This window comes from Cornus florida, unplaced genomic scaffold (genome assembly GCF_030987335.1).
Source record: "Cornus florida cultivar Cherokee Brave unplaced genomic scaffold, ASM3098733v1 CherokeeBrave_3.0.0_Hap2_Chr11, whole genome shotgun sequence".
Classification (NCBI taxonomy): Eukaryota; Viridiplantae; Streptophyta; class Magnoliopsida; order Cornales; family Cornaceae; genus Cornus; species Cornus florida.
The window spans coordinates 138,332,032-138,358,583 of record NW_026775581.1 but is presented as its reverse complement, the minus strand read 5'-3'; the positions used below and the strand labels follow the sequence as shown (position 1 = coordinate 138,358,583).

At 36.4% G+C, this 26,552-nt stretch overlaps 2 protein-coding genes across 3 annotated transcripts; one reads left to right on the top strand and one right to left on the bottom strand.

The window, feature by feature from the left end:
• Window positions 1-9,125: 9,125 nt before the first annotated feature.
• Window positions 9,126-13,152, bottom strand: LOC132286137 (protein SIEVE ELEMENT OCCLUSION B-like). Of its 2 annotated transcripts, none has more exons than XM_059788403.1 (7): window positions 12,076-13,152; window positions 11,766-11,873; window positions 11,222-11,670; window positions 10,922-11,019; window positions 10,650-10,792; window positions 10,083-10,490; window positions 9,126-9,887 (listed from the first exon to the last, which is right to left on the bottom strand). In XM_059788403.1, exons 1-7 carry the CDS (start codon window positions 12,292-12,294, stop codon window positions 9,246-9,248), a joined length of 2,067 nt encoding a protein of 688 aa, XP_059644386.1. In that variant the 5' UTR covers window positions 12,295-13,152; the 3' UTR covers window positions 9,126-9,245. The 2 variants fall into 2 exon arrangements, with proteins under 2 accessions (XP_059644386.1, XP_059644385.1); XM_059788402.1 differs by having other exon boundaries at window positions 10,083-10,556; window positions 12,076-13,150.
• A 10,572-nt stretch (window positions 13,153-23,724) lies between these two features.
• Window positions 23,725-25,796, top strand: LOC132282253 (uncharacterized). The gene is made up of 2 exons (XM_059783860.1): window positions 23,725-23,897; window positions 24,562-25,796. Exon 2 carries the CDS (start codon window positions 24,579-24,581, stop codon window positions 25,794-25,796), a length of 1,218 nt encoding a protein of 405 aa, XP_059639843.1. The 5' UTR covers window positions 23,725-23,897; window positions 24,562-24,578.
• The last annotated feature ends 756 nt before the right edge of the window (window positions 25,797-26,552 follow it).

The following is a 26,552-nucleotide window of genomic DNA, read 5'->3' as shown; positions in this document are numbered from 1 at the left end:
ATAGGTTTAAGGGAAAAAGTTAGAATAGAAACTTGCCTTTAAGTTTCGGTTTGAAACCTTAAACCACCGTCTTTGAGTTTTTCGACAGATTCTAGACTGTCGTACAACACCTTCGTTGCTCTTGGTTCGATCCAGAAGCAATCCCTTCTTGGTTCAGCCCTTGTCACTAGCCAAACCCTAACTTTCCTCTCTCTATTTTCCTCTCAAACTCTCTGTATTTCGTCGCCTCCACTGCTACGTGACTTGGGTTCTAAAAACCCTTAGCAGACATATACAAGTATTTATATAGGCTTATACAAACACAACCCTAGTTCTAATTATATTAAGAGATGGAGAAAGAAAAACAATTACTTATATAGCTAAGTCGGTTACTACATAAAAATATAATACCTATAATCATTATTAATAAAATAGTATAAATGTAATTATTAATAAATCCTAATAGTTAACTTAATCTTATACACACACACACACACACACATATATATACATGTATATACATCCATAGGTAATAAATGTACCTATAAAATTCCATATCCAAGCCCAACTCCATTTTAAAACATTTAATTTAACCATTCAATGTAAGTCCACCTAAGCACAAAATTCAATTAAAACAAATAAATCAGTTAAATAAATAGAACAAATAAAACAATTTATGACATTCCACATAAGCATATAATTCAAGTAAACAACAAAATTAATTAAACAAATAAATCAATTAAGCAAAAATCCAAATAATTCAAATAATTCAATAAAAATGCAACAAACACATTAATTAAACTACCAAAACTATCCTTTTTAAATTAGGGGTATTACATTTTATATTTTTTATGTAGTAGCCAACTTAGCTATATAAGTAATTGTTTTTCTTTCTCCGTCTCTTAATATAATTAGAACTAGGGTTGTGTTTGTATAAGCCTATATAAATACTTGTATAAGTCTGCTAAGGGTTTTTAGAACCCAAGTCACGTAGCAGTGGAGACGACAAAATACAGAGAGTTTTGAGAGGAAAACAAAAAGAGGAAAGTTAGGGTTTGGCTAGGGACAAGGGCTGAACCAAGAAGGGATTACTTCTAGATTGAACCATGAGCAACGGAGGTGTTAAACGGGCAGTTTAGAATCTGTCAGAAAACTCAGAGACGGTGGTTTAAGGTTTCAAAACTGAAACCGAAAGCAAGTCTGTATTCTAACTACTTCCCTTAAACCTGTGTTCTGTACATGCCTAGGTAAACTCCAGGGTTTAAATTAATGCTTAAACATATCTTTTATACATGTTTAAACTGTATTTAATTTCGTTGAATTAAACTAGTTTGGGATTGCTTAAAGGTGTAATACCCTAATTTTAGAAAGGATAGTTTGGGTATTTAACTAATGATTTTGAATTTTATTGCGTTTTTATTTAAGTATGTGACTTATGTGCTTGTTTGCTTAAGTGTCTAATTATGTTTATTTAAATTACTTGTGTATTGGAATTGTGCATTTGTTTTAAATTAATTTTTTAATTGTAATTGTTTATTTGTTTTACTTTAATTGTTAATTGTGATTTATTTTAATTATTTGATAAATTGGTGGTTTAAATGACGTATGTTTTATATGACTTAATTGGTTTAGATTTTATGGTCGTTTATATAGTTTAGGTTTAGGGTTTCTTTTATGACGATGGATTAGCCGACGTATAAGTTTGTTGGAATTAGAAGTAAGGTGAATAACAGCCTATATATATAGAACAATATATGTCTGCTGGGGTTAGAAAACCTTATTCACGTAGCAGTGGTTTGAGAGGCAAAATAGAGAACGTCTTGAGAGATAAACATAGAGGCAATGAATGTATTAAGGGAGTTGTTCATGGGTTGAACCAAGAAGCAACACAGGAAGAGAACAGTGGTCAGAGAAGTGGAACAGTCTTGGGTATGTCGGAACTCAGAGACGGTGGTTTAGGTTTCAAACCGAAACCTAAAGGCAAGTTTCATTCTATCTCCTTCCTGTAAACTTATGTTCTGTGCATTCTATATGATCTCCAGGAAGTTAATTAAACATTTAAAATGGATGTGTTATGCATGATAAATTAAACTGTAATCCGTTGTATGCTTTTGTTTAAACTGTGACGACCCAAACCCGGAGATCCGAACCGTTAGCCGGACCCTTACTCGAACCCGAGGTCATCTACATCAAACCCATCATTTCTAGAGGTGTGACGACACTTAAAGGATCATTATTAAATCTTCCCGAAGGCTCAAAACAATTCTCCAAGGGTCGAGAGTAGGATACCTTGAAGATAAGAGGGAAAATGAACAAATAGGTGCACTTCGGTAGACCGAAGTGGAGCTTCGGTCGGCTGAAGCAGACCCTCAAGAACTGGTCGGCCAAAACCCTCCATCGGTCAACCGAAAGATGAGATTCTGAAAGCAAGAGGATGGTTTGGTCTACCGAACCCCATTTTGGTCGACCAAAACAGGAGATCCCAAGAGCTAACAATGGGTTCGGTCGACCGATGCACCATTTCGGTCGACCGAAGTGGCTTCTTCGAGCCCTAAAGCTGGAACTGACATGCTGCACTTTGGGAATGAAAGGAAAACTAAGATGGGGACTGTAGAATGATTTGAACTCGAGTTAAATCATCAATCATGAGTTACTCTATGGTCATAGATAAGAAAACCAACACGTAATCAAATTAACACATCATTGAGATCAACTACATGGAGTTATGAACTTGAGCTTTACATCATGAACAATTTACATCAAAATGGATTTAAGGTTCGAGTTACATTATCCTTTACAAGCCAAATGAACTTAACACATTTTGTGACATGTGTTTAACAAAGTGAGTTCAAGTTCTACAAAAATATATACCCAAAGTGTCTTTCGAGTTCCATCAAATCTGTAGTGGATTATCATCCGCCAATTCCTTGCCGTGACCTAAAAATGTTAAGTATAATGGGGTAAGTGAATCACTCAGTAGGTGGCACCTAAGACACGTTTCTTGTATCCCCGTGAACCCAACCAAAGAATAGAACAATAGAATTCGGGCTTATACTATGTCAGGAAAGCTCAACATAACAGTTAATCTCAATATAAACAATGAAATGTCATGAAATGCAATGTATGCCAATGTCACTCCCCTTTTTCAACATTCAAAACCATCACTTTCAAACGGTTAATATAACGCGCCCTTTGGTGACCCCGCAGCGACACTAGAGAAGGATTGGCTAGTGTCCTTGACCTTTGGTACCCCCACGGCGTCATTTTGGGCCCAGCTAGCTCAACCACACTAGGGCAATCTCCCTAATTCCCTTTAGGCTATATTAACCCTCCGGCCCTTTGGTACCCCCGCGGCGACCGGGTTTTCATAAAACCAATTCATCAAAACATTTCCCCCAAAATTCCTTTTTCATTTCAAAACGATTTCTCCCATTTATGCCCAATGCTAGTGCAAAGATACATCAATGCCATATTCATGTTCTTCATTTCACAATTAGCTCAAGTTTGACTAACAAAGCATGGTTCACAAGAATTGCTAAGGAATCTACAACATGCCTTCATATAATAAAAATCTAATAATTTAGGCATACGAAAATCAACACATAGGCATACTCTTCACATAGATCATTTAATACATATAGTCACACAAGTAACATTCATGTATACACAACAACCAAACAATTTGCTAGGTTCCATACAATTTAATCATGTTAAGCAACAATTCATGAAAAATTAACTCACTAAAGCACAAGATTGCATGGATTAAGAACCCCTACCTCTTAGAATGCGAAAACCCTCAAAATGGGTTCAAATTTCGAAAATCAAAGAGAGACCCAAAGCTGAAATTATTGGTACTCATGCGTAGAACTCATCGTGCTCTCCGTTTTGCCTCAAACAACACTCAAAAATTCCAAGTATTGAAGATGGAATCTAGATTTGAAGTTTGCTTGTGATAATGGAAGAAAAATTACAAAGAAAAGAGAAGAGAGAGAGACTTACGACAGATAGTGAGATTTGAGACCAAAATGTGGTCTCTAGATCACATATGTGATAGTGGTGGGTCCCACCACTATTTTTTTATTTTCTATTTTTCTTTTGATTCAATTTCTACACCACACATATCCATATGCACACATTTAATTTGCAACTACTTAAAACATAATAAATCAAAATAATTATGATACAAATAGACCCAACTAAAATCCCGTACGCAAAACGTTAAAAGACATAAATACCCTTGCATCAATGAAATTCCAAAAAAATAAAATATAAGGAAAATTGGAAACATCACAATCTCCCCAACTTAAAAAGGATTTCGCCCTCGAAATCAAGCCATACTTGGGGATGAAAACAACTCTGGGTACTTGGAGCAAACCTGTTGTTCAAGCTCCCAAGTAGCCTCTTCGACTCTGTGGTGTCTCCAAAGAACTTTTACTAACAGTACTGTTTTGCCCCTTAACGTGCACCGGTCATGTTCGCTAAAAAGAAAGATGGTTCTTTGAGGTTGTGCATTAATTACCGAAAGTTGAATCATGCCACGATCAAGAACAAATATCATTTGCCAAGGATAGATGATTTGTTTGATCAGTTGAGGGGAGCCAGTTATTTTTCGAAGATTGGCTTGAGGTCAGGTTATTATCAGTTACGGGTTAGAGAGGAGGATATTCCAAAGACCACTTTCCGTACGCGGTATGGACATTATGAGTTTCTTGTTATGCCTTTTGGTTTAACTAATGCGCCGGCGACATTCATGGATTTAATGAACCGTGTCTTCCACAATTACTTGGATCAGTTTGTGGTAGTTTTCGTGGATGATATTCTTGTGTATTCACAGACCCGGGAGGAGCACGAGGTCCATTTAAGTATAGTGTTGCAGATTCTACGGGAGCACCGTTTGTACGCCAAATATGAAAAGTGTGAGTTTTGGCTACAAGAGGTGAAAATTTTAAGACATGTTGTCTCGGAATGTGGGGTTTCAGTTGATCCTTCAAAGGTAGAGGCAGTTTTGAATTGGGAGTAACCCAAGAATGTCTTTGAGATCCGGAGTTTCCTTGGCCTAGTGGGTTATTATCGGAGATTTGTGAAGGATTTTTCCCGTTTAGCAGCTCCTATGACCAAATTGACCCGGAAAGGGATCAAATTTGCATGGAATGAGGCCTGTGAGTCATCCTTTCAAGAGTTGAAAACAAGGTTGACTACGGCTCCGGTGTTAGTGATACCTGAGTGTGGCTTGGGTTATGTGATCTATTGTGACACCTCACGTGATGGTTTGGGTTGTGTACTGATGCAAGATGATAGAGTAGTGGCTTATAGGTCTCAACAATTGAAGACTCACGAGCTTAACTACCCTACTCATGACTTAGAGTTAGCAGCAGTCGTGTTTGCTTTGAAGTGTTGAAGACACTATTTGTATGGTGAGAGATTTGAGGTGTTCTCGGACCACAAAAGTCTCAAGTACCTTTTCTCCCAAAAGGACTTGAACAACAGACAGAGGCGATGGGTTGAATTCTTAGAAGAATATAACTTTGATTTGCAATATCATCCTGGCAAGGCAAATGTGGTAGCTGATGCTTTAAGCCGGAAATCTCGTGGGACTTTGGCTAGTTTAGCCATTCGAAAATGGAAGATGCTTGAAGATTTGGCTGAAATGGGATTGTATTGCTTTGATGATGATGATGATGGCAGTGAGTCAGTATTCTTGTTTAGTCTCGTGGCTCAACCCACTCTTGTTAGACGGGTGATTGAGTCACAGAGACAGGATTCGGATTTGGATGTCATTTACACTCTGATCTCCAATAGTGAGACCGTAAAGGATTGGACCTTACATGCAGATGGAGGTATACAGTTCAGAGGTTTGTTGGTTGTTCCCACAGTTTTTCATGAGGACGTTTTATGGGAGTTTCACACTTCCCGCTTTGCAGTTCATCCAGGTAGTACAAAAATGTATCACAATCTGAGACATCAGTATTGGTGGAATGGAATAAAGAAGGACGTTACACAGTTTGTGGCTAAGTGTCTTACCTGTCAGCAGGTGAAGGCCGAGCACCAGAGACTAGCTGGTTTATTGCAGCCATTGCCGGTAGCGCAGTGGAAATGGGAGGAGATTACAATGGATTTTGTGACAGGTTTTCCTAGGTCATAGAGGGGAAATGAAGCCGTATGGGTCATTATTGATAGATTGATCAAGACAGCTCACTTCTTACCCATTAAGGCAACAAATGACGCAGAGGCACTTGGTATACTTTATGTGAAAGAGATTGTAAGATTGTACAGAGTTCCAGTGGCTATTGTTTCAGATTGGGATGCCAAGTTCACCTCGAAGTTCTGGGAAGGACTTCAAGCGGCATTTGGCTCAGCGTTGCACCTTAGTATGGCATTCCATGCACAGACGGACGGCCAGTCAGAGCATACCATCCAGATCTTGGAGGATATGCTTCTGGCCTGTGTACTTGACTTGGGTGGTAATTGGGAGGATCATCTTCCACTTATTGAGTTTGCCTACAATAACAGTTATCAGGCAAGTATTCAGATGGCTCCATTTGAGGCGTTGTATGGTAAACCTTGTAGGTCTCCTGCCTGTTGGACTAAGGTGGGCGAGACAGCCGCCTTAGGACCTGACATTATACTCGAGACTACCGAGAAGATTTAGTTGATCAGGCAGAGATTGCTTACAGCTTAGAGCCGGCAGAAGAGTTATGCAGATAGGCGGAGACGACCGCTATCCTTTGAGGTGGGAGACCATGTTTTTCTTCGGGTTTCTCTACGGAAAGGGTTGATGAGGTTTGGGAAGAGTGGCAAGTTGTCGCCATGATTCATTGGACCTTTTGAGATCTTGGACCGTGTAGGAGAGGTTGCCTACAAACTAGCGTTGCCACCGCAGATGAACAGGGTCCATAATATTCTCCATGTATCGATGCTACGAAAGTACGAGCCGGATCCATCTCACATTTTGAGTTGGGTTGATGTGGACATTAATGAGCATGTTTCCTACGAGGAGGGACCAGTTAAAATCCTTGACACACAGCAGAAGGTGTTGAGGAAAAAGACGATACCATTGGTAAAAGTTCTTTGGAGGCATCACGGAGTTGAAGAGGCTACTTGGGAGCTTAAACAGGAGGTTTGCTCCAAGTATCCAGAGTTGTTTTCTCCCTCAAGTATGGCTTGATTTCGGGGACAAAATCTTTTAAAGTTAGAGAGAATGTAATAGTTATAACTTTATATATATATATATATATATGTACATATATACTGAAGTTATTAGATATTTCTCTTTTTCAAAGTGAGTGGGCCCCACCAATGTATTAAGTCTCACAAAAGGCCATAAGGCCATTACACAGACCATTACTCGTGGGTTTCTCTCTCTGCTGCATCTATTTTGCTCTCGGCATCTCACTACTCCTTTTTCTTTTTGCAATCTTAAAGTTTGATCTAGTTATTTCCTTTGGGAATTTGGTAGAACATTTGAAGCAAAGTTGGAGAACTCGTCGAAGCCGTCGATTTGATAGGAGCCAATCACCGTTTGGCCAAGTCTAGGGAGTTCGAAATTCTAGGGTTCTTGGGCTTGGATTTGGAGATTTTGGGGGTTTTCACTTCCATTGAGGTAGGGGTGCTCTAATCCACTATTTCTTAGATTTCTTGTGGATTTTCACTTTTAATTTGACTTGAAGCATGCTAAATTTTAATTTTTGTGATTATGTTTGTTAGGGTTATTTATATTGATGATGATAAATATGTGTTATGTGTTAATTGGGTTTATTAGTATGATGAATTTTAACTTGTAAAGAAGCATGCTTAGTATTGGTTTATTTTTATGATTTTAATTGATATGAAAATTTATGTTATAATTATGGAAATAAATTTGTGAATTGTATATTTAAATTGCTACCAAAATGTGGGATAGAATTTGAGTTGTGTATTTTTAGTAATTTATTAATTTGATTGAAAAAAGTATGTGGGAACATTATAGTTGAATTGATGAAATGAAGCATGAAGCATTCATGCATCCATTGGGGAAGAAATAGGAGGAAAAATGTTTTAAAATAAATTAAATTATTATTATTATTTTTTTTTTTTGGGAAAAATATTTTTGAAAAGGAGTTTACGAAAACCGGACGCCTAGGAGGCGCCTAGTGGTCCGTGTTGTTAGTGTAGTCTAGAAGAGAGTATGGTTGAGCTAACTAGGCCAGATGCGACGCCTTGGAGGTGCCTTGTAGTCGTGGATAGTTAGTCAACCTTCCATTCGTGACGCCTTGGAGGTGCCTTGGGTCGGATTACACTAACGGTTTGGTTGTTGAAACGGAATTGTTTCGGAAATGGGGAGCGACATTTGCATAACATTGCACTTCATGGCATTTTAGTAAATTTGTGATTGGTTGACATTTGCTACATATTTGTTGTTATGGTTGAGAATATGTATTTCTCATGGTATGACCCCGTTCCTTTTTATCCATTCTTTGTGTGGGATTCACGGGGCTATAAGAAGTGTGTCTTAGACACTTCCTACTGAGTTTATGTTCACCCTATTTTTTTTTAACATTTTTCAGGACATGGAAGAGAGCTGGTGGACGACGATCCACCACAGGTTTAGACGAGCTTGAAGACTCATTTATTTTGTTACCTTTTGTATTAGAACTCTAATATTTTGTAAATGTAATATTAACTATCTTGTGAAACTTTAGTTTAATTAGTATAATGTTGTAAGCTATGGACTATTAAATTTTAGCTACATTTTATGGACTGTAACTTGATGCAACTATACTCCTTATTTAGATGAGATGGAGGAAGGGGACATTTCATATGTATGTAACCATCTTGGGAATGTGTTATAATATATGTATTGTGCGTTGGGACAGGATAGGTTATTTTTAAGGCCCAGTAAGGCCATTGCACTTTTTTTGTATTACAATAGAGGGACTTTTTCTGCGGAGGTCATGCCGAAATAGATTTTATTATTATTATTTTGGTATCTTTCTGGGTCGTTATAGTTATATTATGATAATTATCCTTAAAAAAATTATTCCAAATATATTTTATTAAGAATAATTATCTTTTCATTTAATCATCTGGGCTGGGTTAATTAAATAATTTAAATAGACCAAGTTTGAAAATAACCTAATTATACATTAGATCCATATTTATTGGGTCAATTTGTCAAAATAAAAATCCGTTAAAATTTTTGGTGTCTACAAACTCGATCGAACTTGTTTTGATAACGAAATTAACCAATTACAAAATATTAGTACTTAATGGAAGCTCACAGTAGTGACTCAATATAGTGCACTAACAACAATTTCGTCGTGGCAGCAGACGAAAGCAAAGTTTTTTCCCATAATGCGGAGGCACTCTGGGCATTTCATATTCTCCGGAATCCTCCCGAAAGTGCTCGGAAATTCGAAGCGACAGCACGGCAGAGCCGCGCCATGAAGCAAGTCATGGTAATCTTTAATTGATGGATCGAAGCCTTTGACAGGTATATTTTCCTTCCACATATCATAGTCCTTCAATGCAGGCAACACCGTGCTACTGTGTCCGTTGATCACCACGGAACTTCCGTTGGTCAGCACAGCCCATCCACCGCTCTTGTCATAGCAGAGGATTTTCTTGATCGCCAGCACCATGGGGTCATTGTCATCGCCTTTGCCTAGTTGAATCTTGGAGAACAACATGCTCTCTAGACGGGTCCAGAAAAACCATATCATGGCCATATCTTGCCAGCAGTAGCTGAGTTTCTCCATCACGATGGTCCAGATGACACGCCGGATTTGCTCCTTTTTGGTGCTTTTTCCCACATACACCATCTCTAATGGGATGCGAGAAGCCAATGCAACAGAGCGTGCTGAGGTTGTAAATTTTCGAATCCACTCAATGTCGTCCCCTCCATACAAGAATATGTATTTGCCGTCTCTTATCTAAAATAAACAAGACACCCAACACTAAGTTATCAAAAGTACATTTTTTATTATAAGATCATAATCATCATCCTTCTTAATTTGGTACCATATATTTTAATTTACTTTATCATGTGTTAATTATATTGGGGTTTTTTTTTTTTTTTTTTTTTTTCTTTTCTGTAGGAAGTAACATATATGATGGAATTCACTTACCCAATTCAGAACTGTTTGATCAATGTCATTGACCAGCAATTCAAGCCTCCAAATCTCTTCATCCCAAAGAGCTTCCTCTTTCAAGCTGGTGAAAGGGAAGGCACCACTTCCCCATATCAACATCATGTGGATTGCATTAGGGCTCAACACCTTTCCTTGTGGGTCGAGCACCACAAGGATAGGCTTGTTTCTGAAATGCCATTTCTCCTTGATGAACCTGATGACTGGTTTCTGGATCAATGAAGGGTGGTGCACTGAGAACCATGGCATTGTGGCCTGCAGGGTCTCAAACTGCTTTTGCATCAGGTCAGTCCACTGGACCCAATGTTCCACAATTGGAATCCACACCACCTCGTATGCATGGTTCCTCGAGTCATTGTAAACATGCTCCAGAACCGAAAACTCCTCCTGGAAAAAGTTTATGCCCGATATCAGCAATAACACAATCTTCCTCCTCAGAACTTCAAGGCTCACCTGTTTAATTTGCCATACAATTAATTAAAACATATTAAATTGCAGTAGAATCAAGTTAATCAACATTGATCATATATCATAAAAATTTCGAACCCTTTTCTTTGAAGCACCATCAAGTAGCGGTGCCTGATCATCCCTGGGGCAAATTATTGCTTTGAGAACTTTCATGTTTTCAATTTGGATCGTTTCAAATATATGCTGCAGTGCGTCGTAAGCTTCAAAATTCCTCTTATCCTCTGCATGAAACAGCAATGTTATTTTCAACAGTTAGACAAATCATTTTCCAGATGCATTGTAGTACGTACTGTGTGTGCAATAACAATACTGCTAGCTTGTGTGAATGCATATGGTTGGTCAATACTTACCTATGTATTGGTAGCAAGTAGCCAGTTGCTTCTTAAGATGGTCGAGTATGTTGTTGATCTTGTGAGTCAAAGTAGATAGATCCCATGAATCTTGTAAGCTGAAAACAGTTGCAAGAGATTTAATTTCTTTTATGTCATGAAGAACCACGTACGAATGGTCTTTTAACAGACTGAGTGTAACATAAGTCTTAATGAGTGAATATATATATATATATATATATATATATATATATATATATATATCTGTTTGTGTGTGTGTATATAAATAACCATCAATTTTGAACATGACAATAAACATACTCGTGGCCAGTGGTACTAAGATTGATAATCTGAGCTGTGCAAACGATGACACCTCTGATGGCCCAATAGACAGCAGTTGGGATAGTGGCTGAGGCAGTTGACAATGCCGGTACATCATGTGTGATGTAGGTAGATGGTAGATCCGTGAACTCCACGATACACCTTGTCTGATCCAAAATGGTCATGATGATATTATTAATTGCATCAAACCGCGATTTCAATGAGCCAGAGTGCTCCATGATGATAGGTAATTGCTTAAGGACGGCCATTGATTTTGCAAGTTGGTTTGATGAGTAAATCTGGCAAAGGAGCCAGAATTCCCCATATTTTAAAGCAAAAGCAGCTAATATTAGCACCAGCTTAGCCTCCCATGAAAAGCTCGATACCACATTAAACAGAGGGAGTGTTGTCGCATGTCCTTCGGCTCCGCTCAAACACTTGCTTTCCATCTGATATTAATCCACAAGATAAAATAATTAATTATATCTGTGCATAGAAGAAATAATTGATATGAATTATGTATATATACTATATATATAAGAACCTCGCAGGATATCCGTTCAATTGTATATAACAGTGAGTCAAGCAAGAGAACGACACCAGCTTGATTGGTTTTGTCTTCCACGTTTTCCTTTTGTGCTTGGGTACCATCCTTCAGTAAAATCAGAAGTTAAAATAAAAAATGAGCAAAAAAAAAAACTTATATTTAATATATGCATGATACATATGCATGAATCCATATTAAAAATATATATATATAAAAAAAAAAAATAAAAAAAAAAGAGAGAGAGTAAAAATTAAGGAAGCTTATATGCACCACTTAGGAGAGATATATTATATAGGTTTATATATACCAGTAAAAGGCCATCAACATTGAGGGTGGAATGGCGGAGGATGTCCTCAACAACACGGAGAAGAGGTTTAATATTAACCTCGCGGCCATCAGGAGCGTGAGTTGCCAGAATTTGCTTCATCATGAAGTTGTCATCGGAAGACATGAAAATGCTCCTGCGGTCAGGAGTTTTCATCATCAGTTGGAGGGCAGAACCTTCAGGAGCCAACTTGCTGGCCATGTTGGGCTACGGAAATTAGCAGAACTCTAGATTTCAGAACAGACGAGAGTAGTTAAGAGGGCTTGTGCGCTTCTTGCAATCTGCCTGGCCTTATATACTAATCGCAAATGAAATTGTCATCGGAAGACATGAAAATGCTCCCACGGTCAGGAGTTTTCATCATCAGTTGGAGTTTGGGTTTGGAGGGCAGAACCTGCAGGAGTTTGGGGTTGGAGGGCAGAACCTGCAGGAGTTTGGGGTCGGAGGTATGAACCTGAAGGAGTTTGGATTTGGAGGGCAGAACCTGCAGGGTTTGGGGTTGGAGGTATGAACCTTCAGGAGTTTTGGGTTGGAGGTATGAACCTTCAGGAGTTAACTTGTTGGCCATGTTGGGGTTTGGAAAGTAGTAGGAAGAGGCAGATTGATGAGAGTAGTAAAGAGGGCTTATGTTGTGATTCCAAATGGAATAAAGCTAGCTTTAGGAATCAGCTTCTTGCTTCCATTGAAAGCAATATCCTTCAACTTTAATTAAGTCGAAGCTTAGGCTTTTTCTTTTTCTTTTTTTTGTCTCTCTACCCCACTTTACTTTTTGATATTAATTGTAGGTGTCCAAGAATCTTGAGCAGTGAATCCAACAATGTATGTAATATAAGATATGTATGCATGTAACTCCCCCTCCTGAATTGCATTTAACTATATTAATCTAAAGTACTGTTTTGACTAGAAAATAGTCATGACTACATACCTTTATTTACTTTTTCTTTTTTTTTTTTGTTGGTTAAGTTTATATAAAACATACAGAACCAATATTGGTTCATTGTTCAATTGATTTCTAGTTCAGCAGGTGTGTCAGTGGCTTTCTCGAATTTCATCCAAAATGAGAATGAGATAGATCTAAAGAAACCAGGTCGCAGCAGGCATTGGCATAGAGACACAATCTTACACATAATTTGAAAGATCTCGTCTTTGATTAAAGAGGAACAAGATAGTCTTAAACATAATTCAAAATTTTCATATTCAGATTGATATTCGTGATCTAAGGCTATCTGCACCTGATTTAAGGTAGTTGCAAGTATTGGACTAGAGCAATCTCAAGGTATATAATCCGTTAAAAAGACTAATTGAAAGGATTATATATATATATATATATACATATTTATTTCCAGTTAAATGGTTGGGTTGAACAATGGGATATGAATAATAAAATATGTTGATACAATATTGATCATATCTATACTTGCAAGAAATGACTTAAAAATGACACTTTTCTTTGTTTTTTTTTCAATCATATATATAGAATGAAACAATAATTTATTCTGTATGTATGCTATATATAAGAACCTCGCAGGAGATCTTTTCAATAGTACAATATGACAGTGAGTCAAGCATGAGAACGACACCGGCTTGATGGGTTTTGTCTTCCATGTTTTCCTTTTGAGTACCATCCTTTATTGAAAACACAAGTAACAATTAGCAAAAAAAGGAACTAATATACATATGCATGAATCAATGGAGCTTTTAATTAAGAAAAGTGATAGATCTTCCGACCTCAATTGTAGACTCATTTTTCGAATACAACGAGGTTGGGAATGAGTTGAAAAAAAAAAAGAAGATGTTTACGGGATTTTATTTTAAGAGTTCTAACGTGATCCAACCACGTTGTATTCGGAGAATGAGTCGGCAATTGAAATCGAAAGACCTATCATTTCTCTTTAATTAAACATGCATCACTTGAATTCCATACAGATGCAGAATTCTTTAAATATTTAATGCAACATCCTAGGTTGTTAATTAATTACTCCATGTGCCAATATTGAATCATACAATTAAGACATAACATGACTCGGTTTTGGCAAACATTTATTAAAAATCAAATGGGCAATAACTTTGATGGTAGAAATTCTCATTTTTAAAGGGAAGGTCCGGTGTTTTAAGGGTGGCAATTCGTGTTTGTGAGGGGGGGCAGACTTTTAATTTGTGGGGGCAATCTTATATAGTGGGTCCATTTTTTTAATTTCAATTGGATTTTTTCATAAATTTTTAAAAATGTAAAGTATAAAAAAAAAAAGCAGTGGGGCCGAATTGTAATTTTAGTGGGGGAATTTTCATAAATTGTTAAAAGTTTAAAAAAAAAATAAAAAATCCAGTGGGGGCAAATTATAATTTTTGTGGGAGCATTTTCATAAATTTTTTAAAAATAAAGTATAAAATAAAAATATAAAAAATCCAGTGGGGACAGATCCCACATTGGGTCTGTGCCTGTTCGTGAGTCATAATCGTGTCTTGTCGACCAAAGTGTATTTACAAAACATAATATCATTCTTAAAGAGCTTCAATATAGGCATGGAAGTAGACCTATCAATGGATCGGATTCTGATCCAAATCCGATCCAATTATTTGGAAATGGATTAAACAAAAAATTCAATAACCCAATTACGATTCGAATTCGATAATCCGATTCCTTAACAAATTAGAAATGGATTTATGCTGATCCAATCCGATAATAATTCGATCCTATTAAATTTATACATATATATATATTATTATATATATACAATACTCCTATCAGATTTATGTTAAATGTAACAAAATAATAATAATCATAATGCTATATGTATAATAGTGTAGTACTCTCACCCACATATTAATAATGTCATAATATTTATTCATTAACAAATAGTAAATGATTATTTCTTCTTCTTTTCCTTCCATATTTTTTTCTAATCATTATTTTTTATCATTTTTTTCTAATCATTGTTTTTATTCTCTTTTGAAATTATTTTTTTTTTCTTTTTTTATATATAAAAAAAAAATACACTTTTATCGGGTTGGATTACGAATCAGGTATCGTTTATTAACAAATCGGATATAGATTAACCTTAAAAAATCCGTAAGATTATCGGATCGAGTAAAATGTTTATCAGATTAGACCAGATCCAATTCGAATCCAATCCGTCTACATGGAAGTGTGTGTTTAACCCTTCAAAGTATTATATATATATATATAATTAAAGTACAATTATTATTTTATTTATTCCCAATATTACTTCATTTTTAATTATGTATTGACGATATAAAAACTTGAAAAGTAGCATTATCATTTTTATCATATATCCTTCTTAATTTTCAATTCTGACCGGCCCTATCTCTCTTCTGATCACTACAACTACCCCTCTTAACATTCTCAAACCCTAGGAAACCCTAAAGTTTGCTCAAATACCACCCTATTATAGAGAGAAAGTCGTGAGAGTTTGTGATAACCCGGATTTTTAAGATTTTAATTTATAATTTTTATTTTTGAGTTTGTTTTAGTGGAGAAAAAGAGGAGAAATGGAAATGGTTATGTAATACTACGGGTCCCACTTGAGAAAGAGATTTGGTTTTTTTTGTTGCATCTTTATATATTATATATAGATAATCTGTATCTGATGAGGAGGCAAGATAGACGGCTGAGAAGAAAAGAGATGAAGGGCAATTGTAATGATTTGGCGTGGGGCCCGTTAGTTGACCTTTTTTGGCCAAGTTTCTTCTGGCTTTGGCTGATCACCTGGGTTGATATGATATATTATAATATGTCTTTGTATTTAGATATGATATGATAAGGTGGTGGTGGCGGGGTCCATTTGTAATGATGTATTTGATATTTTGATTGTGTGGTGAGCAAGCTATTGTATGATATGGGTCGGTGCAAATTGCCTATATATTGTAGTATTTGTCTTATTAGTTTAGTAAAGATATTGAAAATAAGAGAGAAATAAAGAGACAGAGATAGAGACAGAGAGGGCCGAGATTGAGGATGGACAGAGAGTGAGCCGAGAGTCTGCAGAGGAGGCCGGAGGTCTGAGGACTTGGTGATCCAGTGAGAAAATTCTTTTTCAGTGCAGGGTTCTATATACCTTGAATGGCTTGGAGTGGTTCTGCTTCAAATGGTTTTTATTAAATGTTTTAATTAAATGCATAGGTATTTTGTTTATATACTCACATGAATATGTTTATTTTGTGAAGCTGTTTTATTAAACCTCCATGAAATTCTTGTTATGGTTTTTCCTACTGGACTTCTCGTCTCACCACCCTCCAATTTCAAGTACCGAAGATGAATGGGGATTGCTAATTTTGGGCTTAGGTGGAAAAGTCAGCGTTGCAAGATTTATTCTATTTATTTAGAAAATTTTGTATATATTTGAGGAAATTGATTTTGTATAAAAGGGAGCATTTTTTTAATGGGTGTATTTTGATATATTTGGATTTGAATGAATTGAGGATTTTATTGGAATTTTCAGGTCGTGACAAAATGGTATCAGAGCATTTTCTTAGAAAATTCAGGGCGTTACACAATGGTATTAGAGCATTTTATTAGAAAATTTGGTGCGTGACAAAATGGTATCAAAGCCTGTACCAAGCCGGAAGTGTGAGTGTAGTGATGATGTAGACGGGTGTGAGTAGGTGAGTGCATAGTACCGGTTAGCTACCACTTGTAGCCGGGTGCGTGTGGGCTGATGGCGTTCACTGGTAGCTACTAGGATGGTTGGTTAGTGTGGTTAGGCAGGTAGCCCGAGTTTGTTATTGTTTATTATTTTTTTTTTTTAGTGGACGGGTGACGCATCGACTAGCTACCACAACGGTTACGGAGTGTGTGGGCGGGTGACTAGCACTGGTAGCTACCATAACGACCTACATATCATGGTATCTCACATCGCCAAGGTAAGGATTTGGATTTTGTTTTGTGGTTATTAGTCTTTTCACGTATATGAAGACTGTTGGATCTGAATTTCGGGACAAAATTCTTTTTAAGTGGTGGAGAATGTTGTTGGCCTAAGGATTTTTATCTAAAGGTTTTGATGATTACAAACCATTAATGATGTTTATGTACTAATATTTTCATTGAGTTATATATAGTTCATATCCTATATGATGAGCTAGATGAGCTATTTCAAGCATTCAAGTACTCAAGCTATGAACTCAATGAAGCCTCAAAGATTGCAAGAAATCAAAGAAAGACTCAAACTTCAAAGATCAATCAAACAATTTCAAGGAAGAAAGCAAGTCTTCATCAAGCTCAAGAGATCATGGTCAGGGAATGGAGAAAAGGATAGATAGGATGGTGAGAGCTTTAGATTTAAATGTTAAAGCATATTTGAATATCTTCTGAAGCTCAAGTTTTTAGGTTCACGCATATTTTCTCTAAAAATCAGTTTTTAGAAGGCCTAAAATCTTTCCATGAACTTTACTTATGCATGCTCTCATAATAGGAAGTGCACAGAACAAAATGTGTTTCATTCTTAGTCTTACACAAGGATTGGAGCCGCCTCCCAAATATAGGAGCCTGCTCTTTGCACTCCAGTAGCCAAATTGTGTGTCGTAGAATGCATTTTGTGAATTGGAGCCGCCTCCCAGTTATTGGAGCCGCCTCCCATTTATTGGAGCCTCCTCCAATTTTTTGTAGAGCCGGCTCTTCTAGATTATTTGAATCTTCAACGGCACTTTTCTGCATTTAAGACTTCCAACTACTTCTAACAGACATATTAAGCCTCGGTTGTCTATATAAAGAAGGCTCATTTTACTGAAGTGATACACCACTGGATATTTCATTCAAGAGAGCATTCAAGAGCATTCAATAAGTCATTTAATTTCTTCTCTGAGCTTTCACTTTCAACCATCACGATATTTCTCTCATTCTAGAACTTGAGCTTCATTAATATTCTGATATTCTCTAGTTGTGAGCTTGCACTTGTATATCTATTGAGAGAGATTCTTGTATTTCATTTACAAACTTTGCTACAATCTTGTAAGGGTTGGTGTGACCCAAAAGAAGCCTAGGAGAAGGGTGTTCTCCTAGCAAGGAAAAGGAGCAAGGTCTTGCTTCAAATTTGAAGGTTTGCTCTCCACCATTAAGGAGAAGCTCTAGTGAATTTGGGAAGTCTCAAGGGGGATCTTGAGCCGAGGAGTAGGAGTTTCCGAACCTCGCTAAATCACCGAGTTCATTGTTTGCATCTTCCTATCTCTATCTCTTTTACTTGTGCTTTATATTGCTTGAATTTATCAATTAATCATTGCATAATAGTTGTTGTAAAACAAGTTTCATAAATTGCAAAAAATTGGCCATTGACTCTATTCACCCCCCCCCCTCTAGAGTCATTTAGTGGTTAACAATTGGTATCAGAGCCTAATCTCTAGAAAAAGATTAATCATCTTAGAGAACGATCATGGCCAATACAAATTTTCATCAAGAAGGTCAATCTAATAATAGACCCCCTTGGTTTGATGGAAGTGACTACAACTATTGGAAAATCAAAATGAGAGCATTCTTAAGAGGCATAGATGTAGATGTTTGGAAAGCCGTAGAAAAAGGAGACCATGTTCCAACCAAGATAGTAGAGGGTGAAAATGTTCCAACACCCGATATTGAATGGACCCTCAATGACCGTAGGCTTATACAATGTAATGTCAAGGCTATCACAAATCTCTATTGTGCCTTAAGCAAAGATGAATTCAATAGAATTTCGGATTGCGAAACGGCTAAAGAAATTTGGGATAAACTTGAAGTTACCTATATAGGTACTAGTCATGTTAAGGAATCCAAAATGAATATGCTTGTCCATAAATATGAACTTTTTACCATGAATAACAAAGAAACTATTAGTGAAATGTACTCTCGTTTTACTAACATTGTTAATCCTTTGAAAGCTCTTGGAAGAAAATATGCATCATCCGACAATGTAAGAAAAATCCTTAGATCTTTGCCAAAGAATTGGGAAGCAAAGAAGACCGCCATCCAAGAAGCCAAAGATCTTAACACACTTCCTATTGACGAACTCATTGGTTCACTAATGGCTTACGAGCTAGAAATGAATGATAGAGATGAAGAAACTCAAAAGAAGGATATAGCTCTACAAGCTACTACCAAAGAAGTTGCAATTGATAAGGCTCCTCATGATGAAGAAGAAGAAGAAGTTGCTCTCATTACCAAAACCGTGAGAAGAATCCTTCAAATGAAGAAGTTCCAAAAGAGCAACAACTTCAAAAGAAATGGGTCATCTAGTGAGCAAGGAAAAAGAGAAGCACCTACTTGCTTCCATTGTGGAAAACCGGGGCATTTCAAATCCGATTGCTATGCCTATAAAAATGAAAAGGAAAGGAAAAAGAAAGGAAAGGCCATGCAAGCTACATGGGAGGATGATGATTCAAATGGATCCGAAAGTGACGATGAACTCAATGAATTGGTTAATCTTTGTCTCATGGCCGATGACGATGAGGTAATTTCCAATCATGACTCATTTAATTTGGAAACTACTTATGATGAATTGGTTGATGCACACAATTACTTGCTAGATGCCTTTAGAGAATTGCATGATGAATTAGGCAAAATGGTTCAAAAATGTGCTACTCTAAAAAGGGAAAAGAATATCATCTCTCAAAACCTTGAAAAATTTCAACTTGAAAATGAAGCTTTGAAAAAGGAAAAAGAATTAGCTAAAGAATCGATTTCAATAGATTTAATTTCTGAAAATAAATCATTAAAAATTATGATTGAAGATCAAATTGAGACCTTAGCAAAATTCACAAAAGGTAGAGAAAATTTGGGTCTCATACTTGGAAAGCAAAGAAATGCTTATGCCAAGGATGGACTTGGATTTGATCCTCACAACAAAAACTCTTGTTTATTGAAAAAGAGAGAACCTTTGAACAATTACTTTGTTAAAAATTCATCTTTTAGTCCACAATGTAATTATTGTAAAAAAATAGGACATAAGATCAATCATTGTCCTATTAGGCCATGTAGGACAAAAGTAGTTTGGGTCATTAAAGGGACTTATACACCTCTTCCTAACTCTCATGGACCCAAGAGAATGTGGGTACCAAAAGAAGATTACTCAAATTCCTTTTGTAGGTTTGCTTGAAGTCTCCATATTTATCCAAGGACAAATGGTTTCTTGATAGCGGATGTTCAAGGCATATGACGGGAGATCAATCAAAATTTCACTCCATCAAACCTCATAAAGGAGGAAGCGTCACATTTGGTGACAACTCAAAAGGCAAGGTCATTGGCATTGGAACTATTGGTATCTCCTCCTCCCTATCTATTGATGATGTATTACTTGTTAAGGGCTTAAAACATAACCTATTTAGTATTAGCCAATTATGTGATAAAGGATATGATGTCTTGTTTAAGTCGGACAAATGCATTGTCAAAAAGGATAATGTTGAAGTTTTCCATGCTCTAAGAAATGGTAATGTATATTCTTTGCTTTTATGTGAACTACACGATCAAGATGTCAAGTGTCTTGTATCCTAAAATGAGGATAGTTGGTTGTGGCATAGAAGGTTAGGTCATGCTAGTATGGATTTGATTTCAAAACTATCTAAAAATGAATTGGTCAAAGGCCTCCCAAAGACTAATTTTTCTAAAGATAAAACTTGTAGCGCATGTCAAATAGGCAAGCAAATCAAGTCATCATTTAAAAGGAAAAAGGATATAACAACTTCAAGACCACTAGAGTTAATTCATATGGACTTATTCGGTCCGGAGAGAATTGCTAGTCTTGGTGGAAAACTCTATGCATTTGTCATTGTGGATGACTTCTCTAGATTCACTTGGGTATTTTTCCTTACACATAAAAATGAGGTTCATACAATCTTTACTAAATTTTGTAAGAGAGTCGAAAACGAAAAAGAATGTAAGATCAAGTCCATTAGAAGTGATAGAGGTAGAGAGTTCGACAACCAAGATGTGGAAAGATTTTGTGATGAAAATGGATACAATCATAATCTTTCGGCTCCTAGAACTCCTCAACAAAACGGAGTTGTTGAAAGAAAAAATAGGTCTCTCCAAGAAATGGCTAGGACTATGTTAAATGAACATAATTCTCCTAGATCTCTATGGGCCGAAGCTGTCAGTACCTCATGCTATGTCATAAACAGAGTCATCATTAGAAAACTCCTTAATAAGACTCCTTATGATCTTTGGAACAAAAGGAAACCAAATATTGGATACTTTAAGGTCTTTGGGTGTAAATGCTTCGTGTTGAATGACAAAGATAATTTAGGAAAATTTGAACCTAAATCAGATGAAGGTATTTTCCTAGGATACTCCTCTCGTAGCAAAGCATTTAGAGTGTTTAATAAAAGAACACGAGTCGTTGTGGAATCAATACATGTTGTATTTGATGAATCACCATTATCCCCTATTAGATGCTCATTGGATGAAAATGAAGATGTGGTTGAGATTGAAAAGAATATTGAAAATCTTGATCTAAATGGTCCTTCTCATAAAGATCTCTCCAAAGATGTTCCAAAAGAAAGTCACTCTCATGAAGACACTCCTCCTAAGGCTTGGAAGCAAGTGCTTAATCATCCAATAAATCAAATTATCGGTGATCCATCTAAAGGTGTAAGAACTAGATCTCAAATGAGTAATATTTGCAATTATGTAGCTTTTGTTTCCCAACTTGAACCAAAAAATATTCATGAAGCCGAAAATGATGAATCTTGGCTTTTGGCCATGCAAGAAGAACTTAACCAATTCGAAAGAAATAAAGTTTGGCTTTTGGTTCCAAGGCCTAAAGACAAAACTATCATTGGCACAAAATGGGTATTTAGGAACAAAAAGGATGAATCGGGAATCATAGTAAGAAACAAGGCAAGGCTTGTTGCTCAAGGATATAATCAAGAAGAAGGAATTGATTATGAGGAATCCTTTGCCCCCGTAGCTAGACTTGAAGCTATAAGAATGCTCCTTGCTTTTGCATCCCATAAGAACTTCAAGTTATATCAAATGGATGTAAAAAGTGCTTTCTTAAATGGTATCATTGAAGAAGAAGTATATGTTGATCAACCACCGGGCTTTGAAAGCCGTATTTACCCAAACCATGTTTTCAAATTATCAAAAGCCTTGTATGGTTTGAAACAAGCTCCAAGAGCTTGGTATGAAAGACTAAGTGGTTTTCTACTTGTTAATGGTTTTATTAGAGGTAAAATTGATAATACTCTTTTCACTAAAACCATCGATAACAACTTATTGGTCATTCAAATTTACGTTGATGATATTATCTTTGGATCAACCAATAGTGTGATATGTGAAAAGTTTGCTTCTAGTATGCAGAATGAATTCGAAATGAGCATGATGGGTGAACTTACTTTTTTTCTAGGATTGCAAATCAAACAAACACTTGATGGCATTTTTGTTTGCCAATCTAAGTATGTTAAAGATTTGCTAAAGAAATTTGGCTTGGAGGAAGTCAAACATGCCCATACTCCAATGAGCTCATCTTTGAAACTTGATAAAGATGAAAAAGGCACTGATGTAGATATTAAAAAATACAGAGGTATGATTGGTAGTCTCTTATATCTTACCGCAAGTAGACCGGATATCATGTTTAGTGTATGTTTATGTGCTCGTTTTCAATCATGTCCTAAAGAATCTCATTTATGTGCCGTTAAACGAATCTTTCGCTATTTGAGCTATACCACATTCTTGGGACTTTGGTATCCTAGACATACATCTTTTGACCTTGTTGGTTACTCGGACGCTGACTTTGGTGGATGCAAAGTTGATAGAAAAAGTACTAGCGGGACTTGTCACTTCATTGGACAATCATTAGTATCTTGGTCTTGCAAGAAACAAAATTCCATAGCTCTATCAACGGCGGAAGCCGAGTATATTGCAGCCGGTAGTTGTTGCGCTCAAACACTTTACATTAAACAACAACTAGAAGACTTTGGACTCTATTTTGATCACATTCCTATTATGTGTGATAATACAAGTGCAATATGCATCTCTAAAAATCCTATTCAGCATTCAAGAACAAAGCATATAGAAATTAGATACCATTTTCTTAGGGATCATGTTTCTAAGGGTGATATTGATCTTATTTTTGTGACCACTGAAAAGCAATTAGCTGACATCTTCACAAAACCACTCCAAGAGGAGAGATTCTGTCTACTCAGAAGAGAAATTGGAATGATCACAGAGCAGAATGTCATGCAATGAAGTAGCAGCAGCAGAGCCGGCTCCAATCTAAATAAGAGCCGCCTCTATAGAAAACAAGAGCCGGATCATCTCACTCAAGAGCCGCCTCTCCAACCTGCATCCAAGAAAATCACAATTTCTAACTCTCGGTATCTCTAGAGCCGGATCACAAAATTTCATGAGCCGGCTCCCCAAAACCTGCATCCATGTCCAAACCCTCGGTATCTCTAAGAGCCGGATCACAAAATTTCATGAGCCGGCTCCCCAAAACCTGCATCCATGTCCAAACTCTCGGGATGTCTCAAAAATCATCAAGAGCCGGCTCCAAAAATCAAGAGCCGGCTCCAAAAAATCAAGAGCCGGCTCCAAAAATCAAGAGCCGGCTCCAAAAAGCTCTTGAGCCGGCTCCAATTTTTCCATGAGCCGGCTCCAATCTGCTATATCCCTTTAAATTCCTTCGGCAGTAGCTTTTTTTTTGGGCATTATGTTCAACATTTCCAGAGAGCATAAACCGTGAGAGCTCCTTCACCATGAGTATGAGTGCTTCAATTTTTAAGGTCTCAAAATGATTTCATCCATCATATAATATCAAGTGGCCTTTATCCTGCATCCTATTTTATTCTCCTCTCATTGTTGTGCAAGAATTTCCTCATCTCAGGTAAAAACTTCAACCTCTTTTGTTCTCCTTTCTTCATTATTTCATCTATCATATATGTGTATTGATCCATGCTTTGATGTAATACTCCATGAATTGCTTTAAACTCATCTTAAATTGAATTTTGTTGCATGAATTCCTTTCAATTTTGAACAAAATTTTGGTTTAATCTCCTTTACATTACATGTTCAAACCCTAGGAATATCATATTTTAATCCAAAATTTTGGTCTTGCTTCATGAATCTAAGCATTTTTTTTTGTGGATTATGTTAAATTTCCCTCTTGGGTTTACATTTCCATAAAAGTTTACCAATTCCACATGAATTGTCATAATTTCACAAGACTTAATTTTCTATCAAACCCTAGAAAATTAATCCTTTCAGCAAATTTTTTTTGGGGTTGCTTTGTGAACTCATTTCTTTTTAATTTTATTCCATTAAAATTCCTTTTTAAGTCTACATTTCAAAATTCATTCTTCAAAATCCAACACAAATCACATTGTTGCTCACAAATTTTTTTTGGGTTTTCCCACATAGTTTACTTTATTTTTTTTGTTTGTTCTCAAAATTGTCTAGATATGAAAAATTGTTGTTCAAAGTCTTTTGAAAATGCCTCCATATCTTTTCAAATTAATATAAGTTTTGTTTTTAAATTATGACTTGTTTAGGTCCCTACTGAGTTTCCATGGCATCATCCTCCCGTAGAAGGAATCCGTCTCGTGGCAAAACTAGAATCACTCAATCTCATGACTCTATCCCAAATGAAAAAACTCCTCCTCCAAGTCCAATTCAAATTTCTGCCACAAAGTTATATAGAACTCCTACTCACAAGAGGCTATATGAGAAAGAATTTCTTCATAGGAAAGTGGCCAAAGGAAAGGTTCTGTCACACACTATTTGTGATGACCTCAACCTCAACACATACAATCTCTTTAATGCTATTGGCCTTGGGTCATTTGTTGGGATGAAAAACAAGTATTATCCAAGACTTGTTCAGTTATTCTACACCCACCTTGAGAAAGTGCCTGGTGTAGAGAAGTTACAATGCTATGTGGCTGGAGTAGAATTCGATCTTGATGTTAGAAGCATTTCCAAAATCTTTCATTTTATGGATGATGGTATTCAATTCTACTCTCCTCAAAAATGGTTCACTGGGAAAGATTTTGACAAACTAGTAGCCATTCGCCAAATGAGCTATGATTCCCGCACTACCAATGTTAAAGAAGTAAAATCCAAACAATTGACTATGGAAGCTCGATTGATCCACAAAATTATTGCATACTCCATTCTTCCTAAAACCGGCAGTCGCTCAAAAGTCTCTCGCATGGAAATCTTTCTGATATGGTGTGTCTTAAATGGAAAAGATTTTGACTTGGCCTACATTATCTTTCATCACATGTTGGCATGCAAGAAAAAGAAAAACACTCCACTCCACTATGCCATGGTTCTCACTCACATTTTCATGGCTAACAACATTCCACTTGACAAAAGTGAATCAGCCAAACTAGGCCCAAGAGATATCCTTGATGCTTTCAATCTAGACACAATGGGGCTAAAAAGGGATCCCGATGGTATGTGGTTTTATCCTAGGCAAAGAAGGTTCGAAGAGGCTAGAGCTCGTGGAGAAGAGATTGAGGATGTTGATGATGGGGATGAGGAAGAACATGAAAGCCATGACAGTGCTGAAGATGAGGATGTTCCAGTTGCACATCGCTCAAATCATGATCTTTTATTGGAACTTCTAACTGTTTCTCGTCAAAATCAAGCCACTCTTCAAGAACAACAAACCACTCTTGAACATCAACAACAACAACTTGACGAAGTACTTATGACTGTCACTCATATCAGTGAAGACTTTGAAGCCTTTCGAAAAGGCCTTGAACCTCCTCCTCCTTCTACTTAGAACAATATCACCTCGTCTAAAAACTCTTTTTGTGCACTCACTTGTTTTATCTGCTTTGAAGAAGCTTCTTTTAGCTATGTTTTTTACTTCTGTCATTTTTCTTTTGAAGTCTTTATCATGATCTATGCTTTTGTCTAACATCTGCTAGTTATGTTCATATTTTCCTTATCTACTGTTTTGACTTCTGTAATCTATAAAATGACATATTTCCTATTTTATTGCCCTTTAAATTCTCATTCTCTAATAGTTCATGAATTGGCATGTATTTTCTCTTTCATACAAGTAGACTTTTTGAGATGACAAAGGGGGAGAAAGATGTGTTTTTTCTGTTATGGATCTACCATGCTATGTGCCTACTCTACTTTTTATATAGATCTTGATTGATGCATATTGATAGGGGGAGACTTATAAGAAAATTCTGTAAAAAGTTAAATGAAATCAAGCATGATATGATACTTTAGATATGCTTATTGATAGGGGGAGCTCTCTTTCAAATACAACTCTACTTTATCAATAAACACATCAATGTTTTGTCATCATCAAAAAGGGGGAGATTGTTGGCCTAAGGATTTTTATCTAAAGGTTTTGATGATTACAAACCATTAATGATGTTTATGTACTAATATTTTCATTGAGTTATATATAGTTCATATCCTATATGATGAGCTAGATGAGCTATTTCAAGCATTCAAGTACTCAAGCTATGAACTCAATGAAGCCTCAAAGATTGCAAGAAATCAAAGAAAGACTCAAACT

What these genes read in the sequence shown, in the direction of transcription:
- LOC132286137 (XM_059788402.1), bottom strand. Translation starts at nt 12,294, where the DNA reads ATGGCCAGCAAGTTGGCTCCTGAAGGTTCTGCCCTCCAACTGATGATG. An exon ending in ATGTTGATGGCCTTTTACTG is followed by an intron (nt 11,874 to 12,075) that starts GTATATATAAAC and finishes ATTTTACTGAAG; the next exon opens with GATGGTACCCAAGCACAAAA. An exon ending in TTGAACGGATATCCTGCGAG is followed by an intron (nt 11,671 to 11,765) that starts GTTCTTATATAT and finishes GATTAATATCAG; the next exon opens with ATGGAAAGCAAGTGTTTGAG.
- LOC132282253 (XM_059783860.1), top strand. Translation starts at nt 24,579, where the DNA reads ATGGCATCATCCTCCCGTAGAAGGAATCCGTCTCGTGGCAAAACTAGA.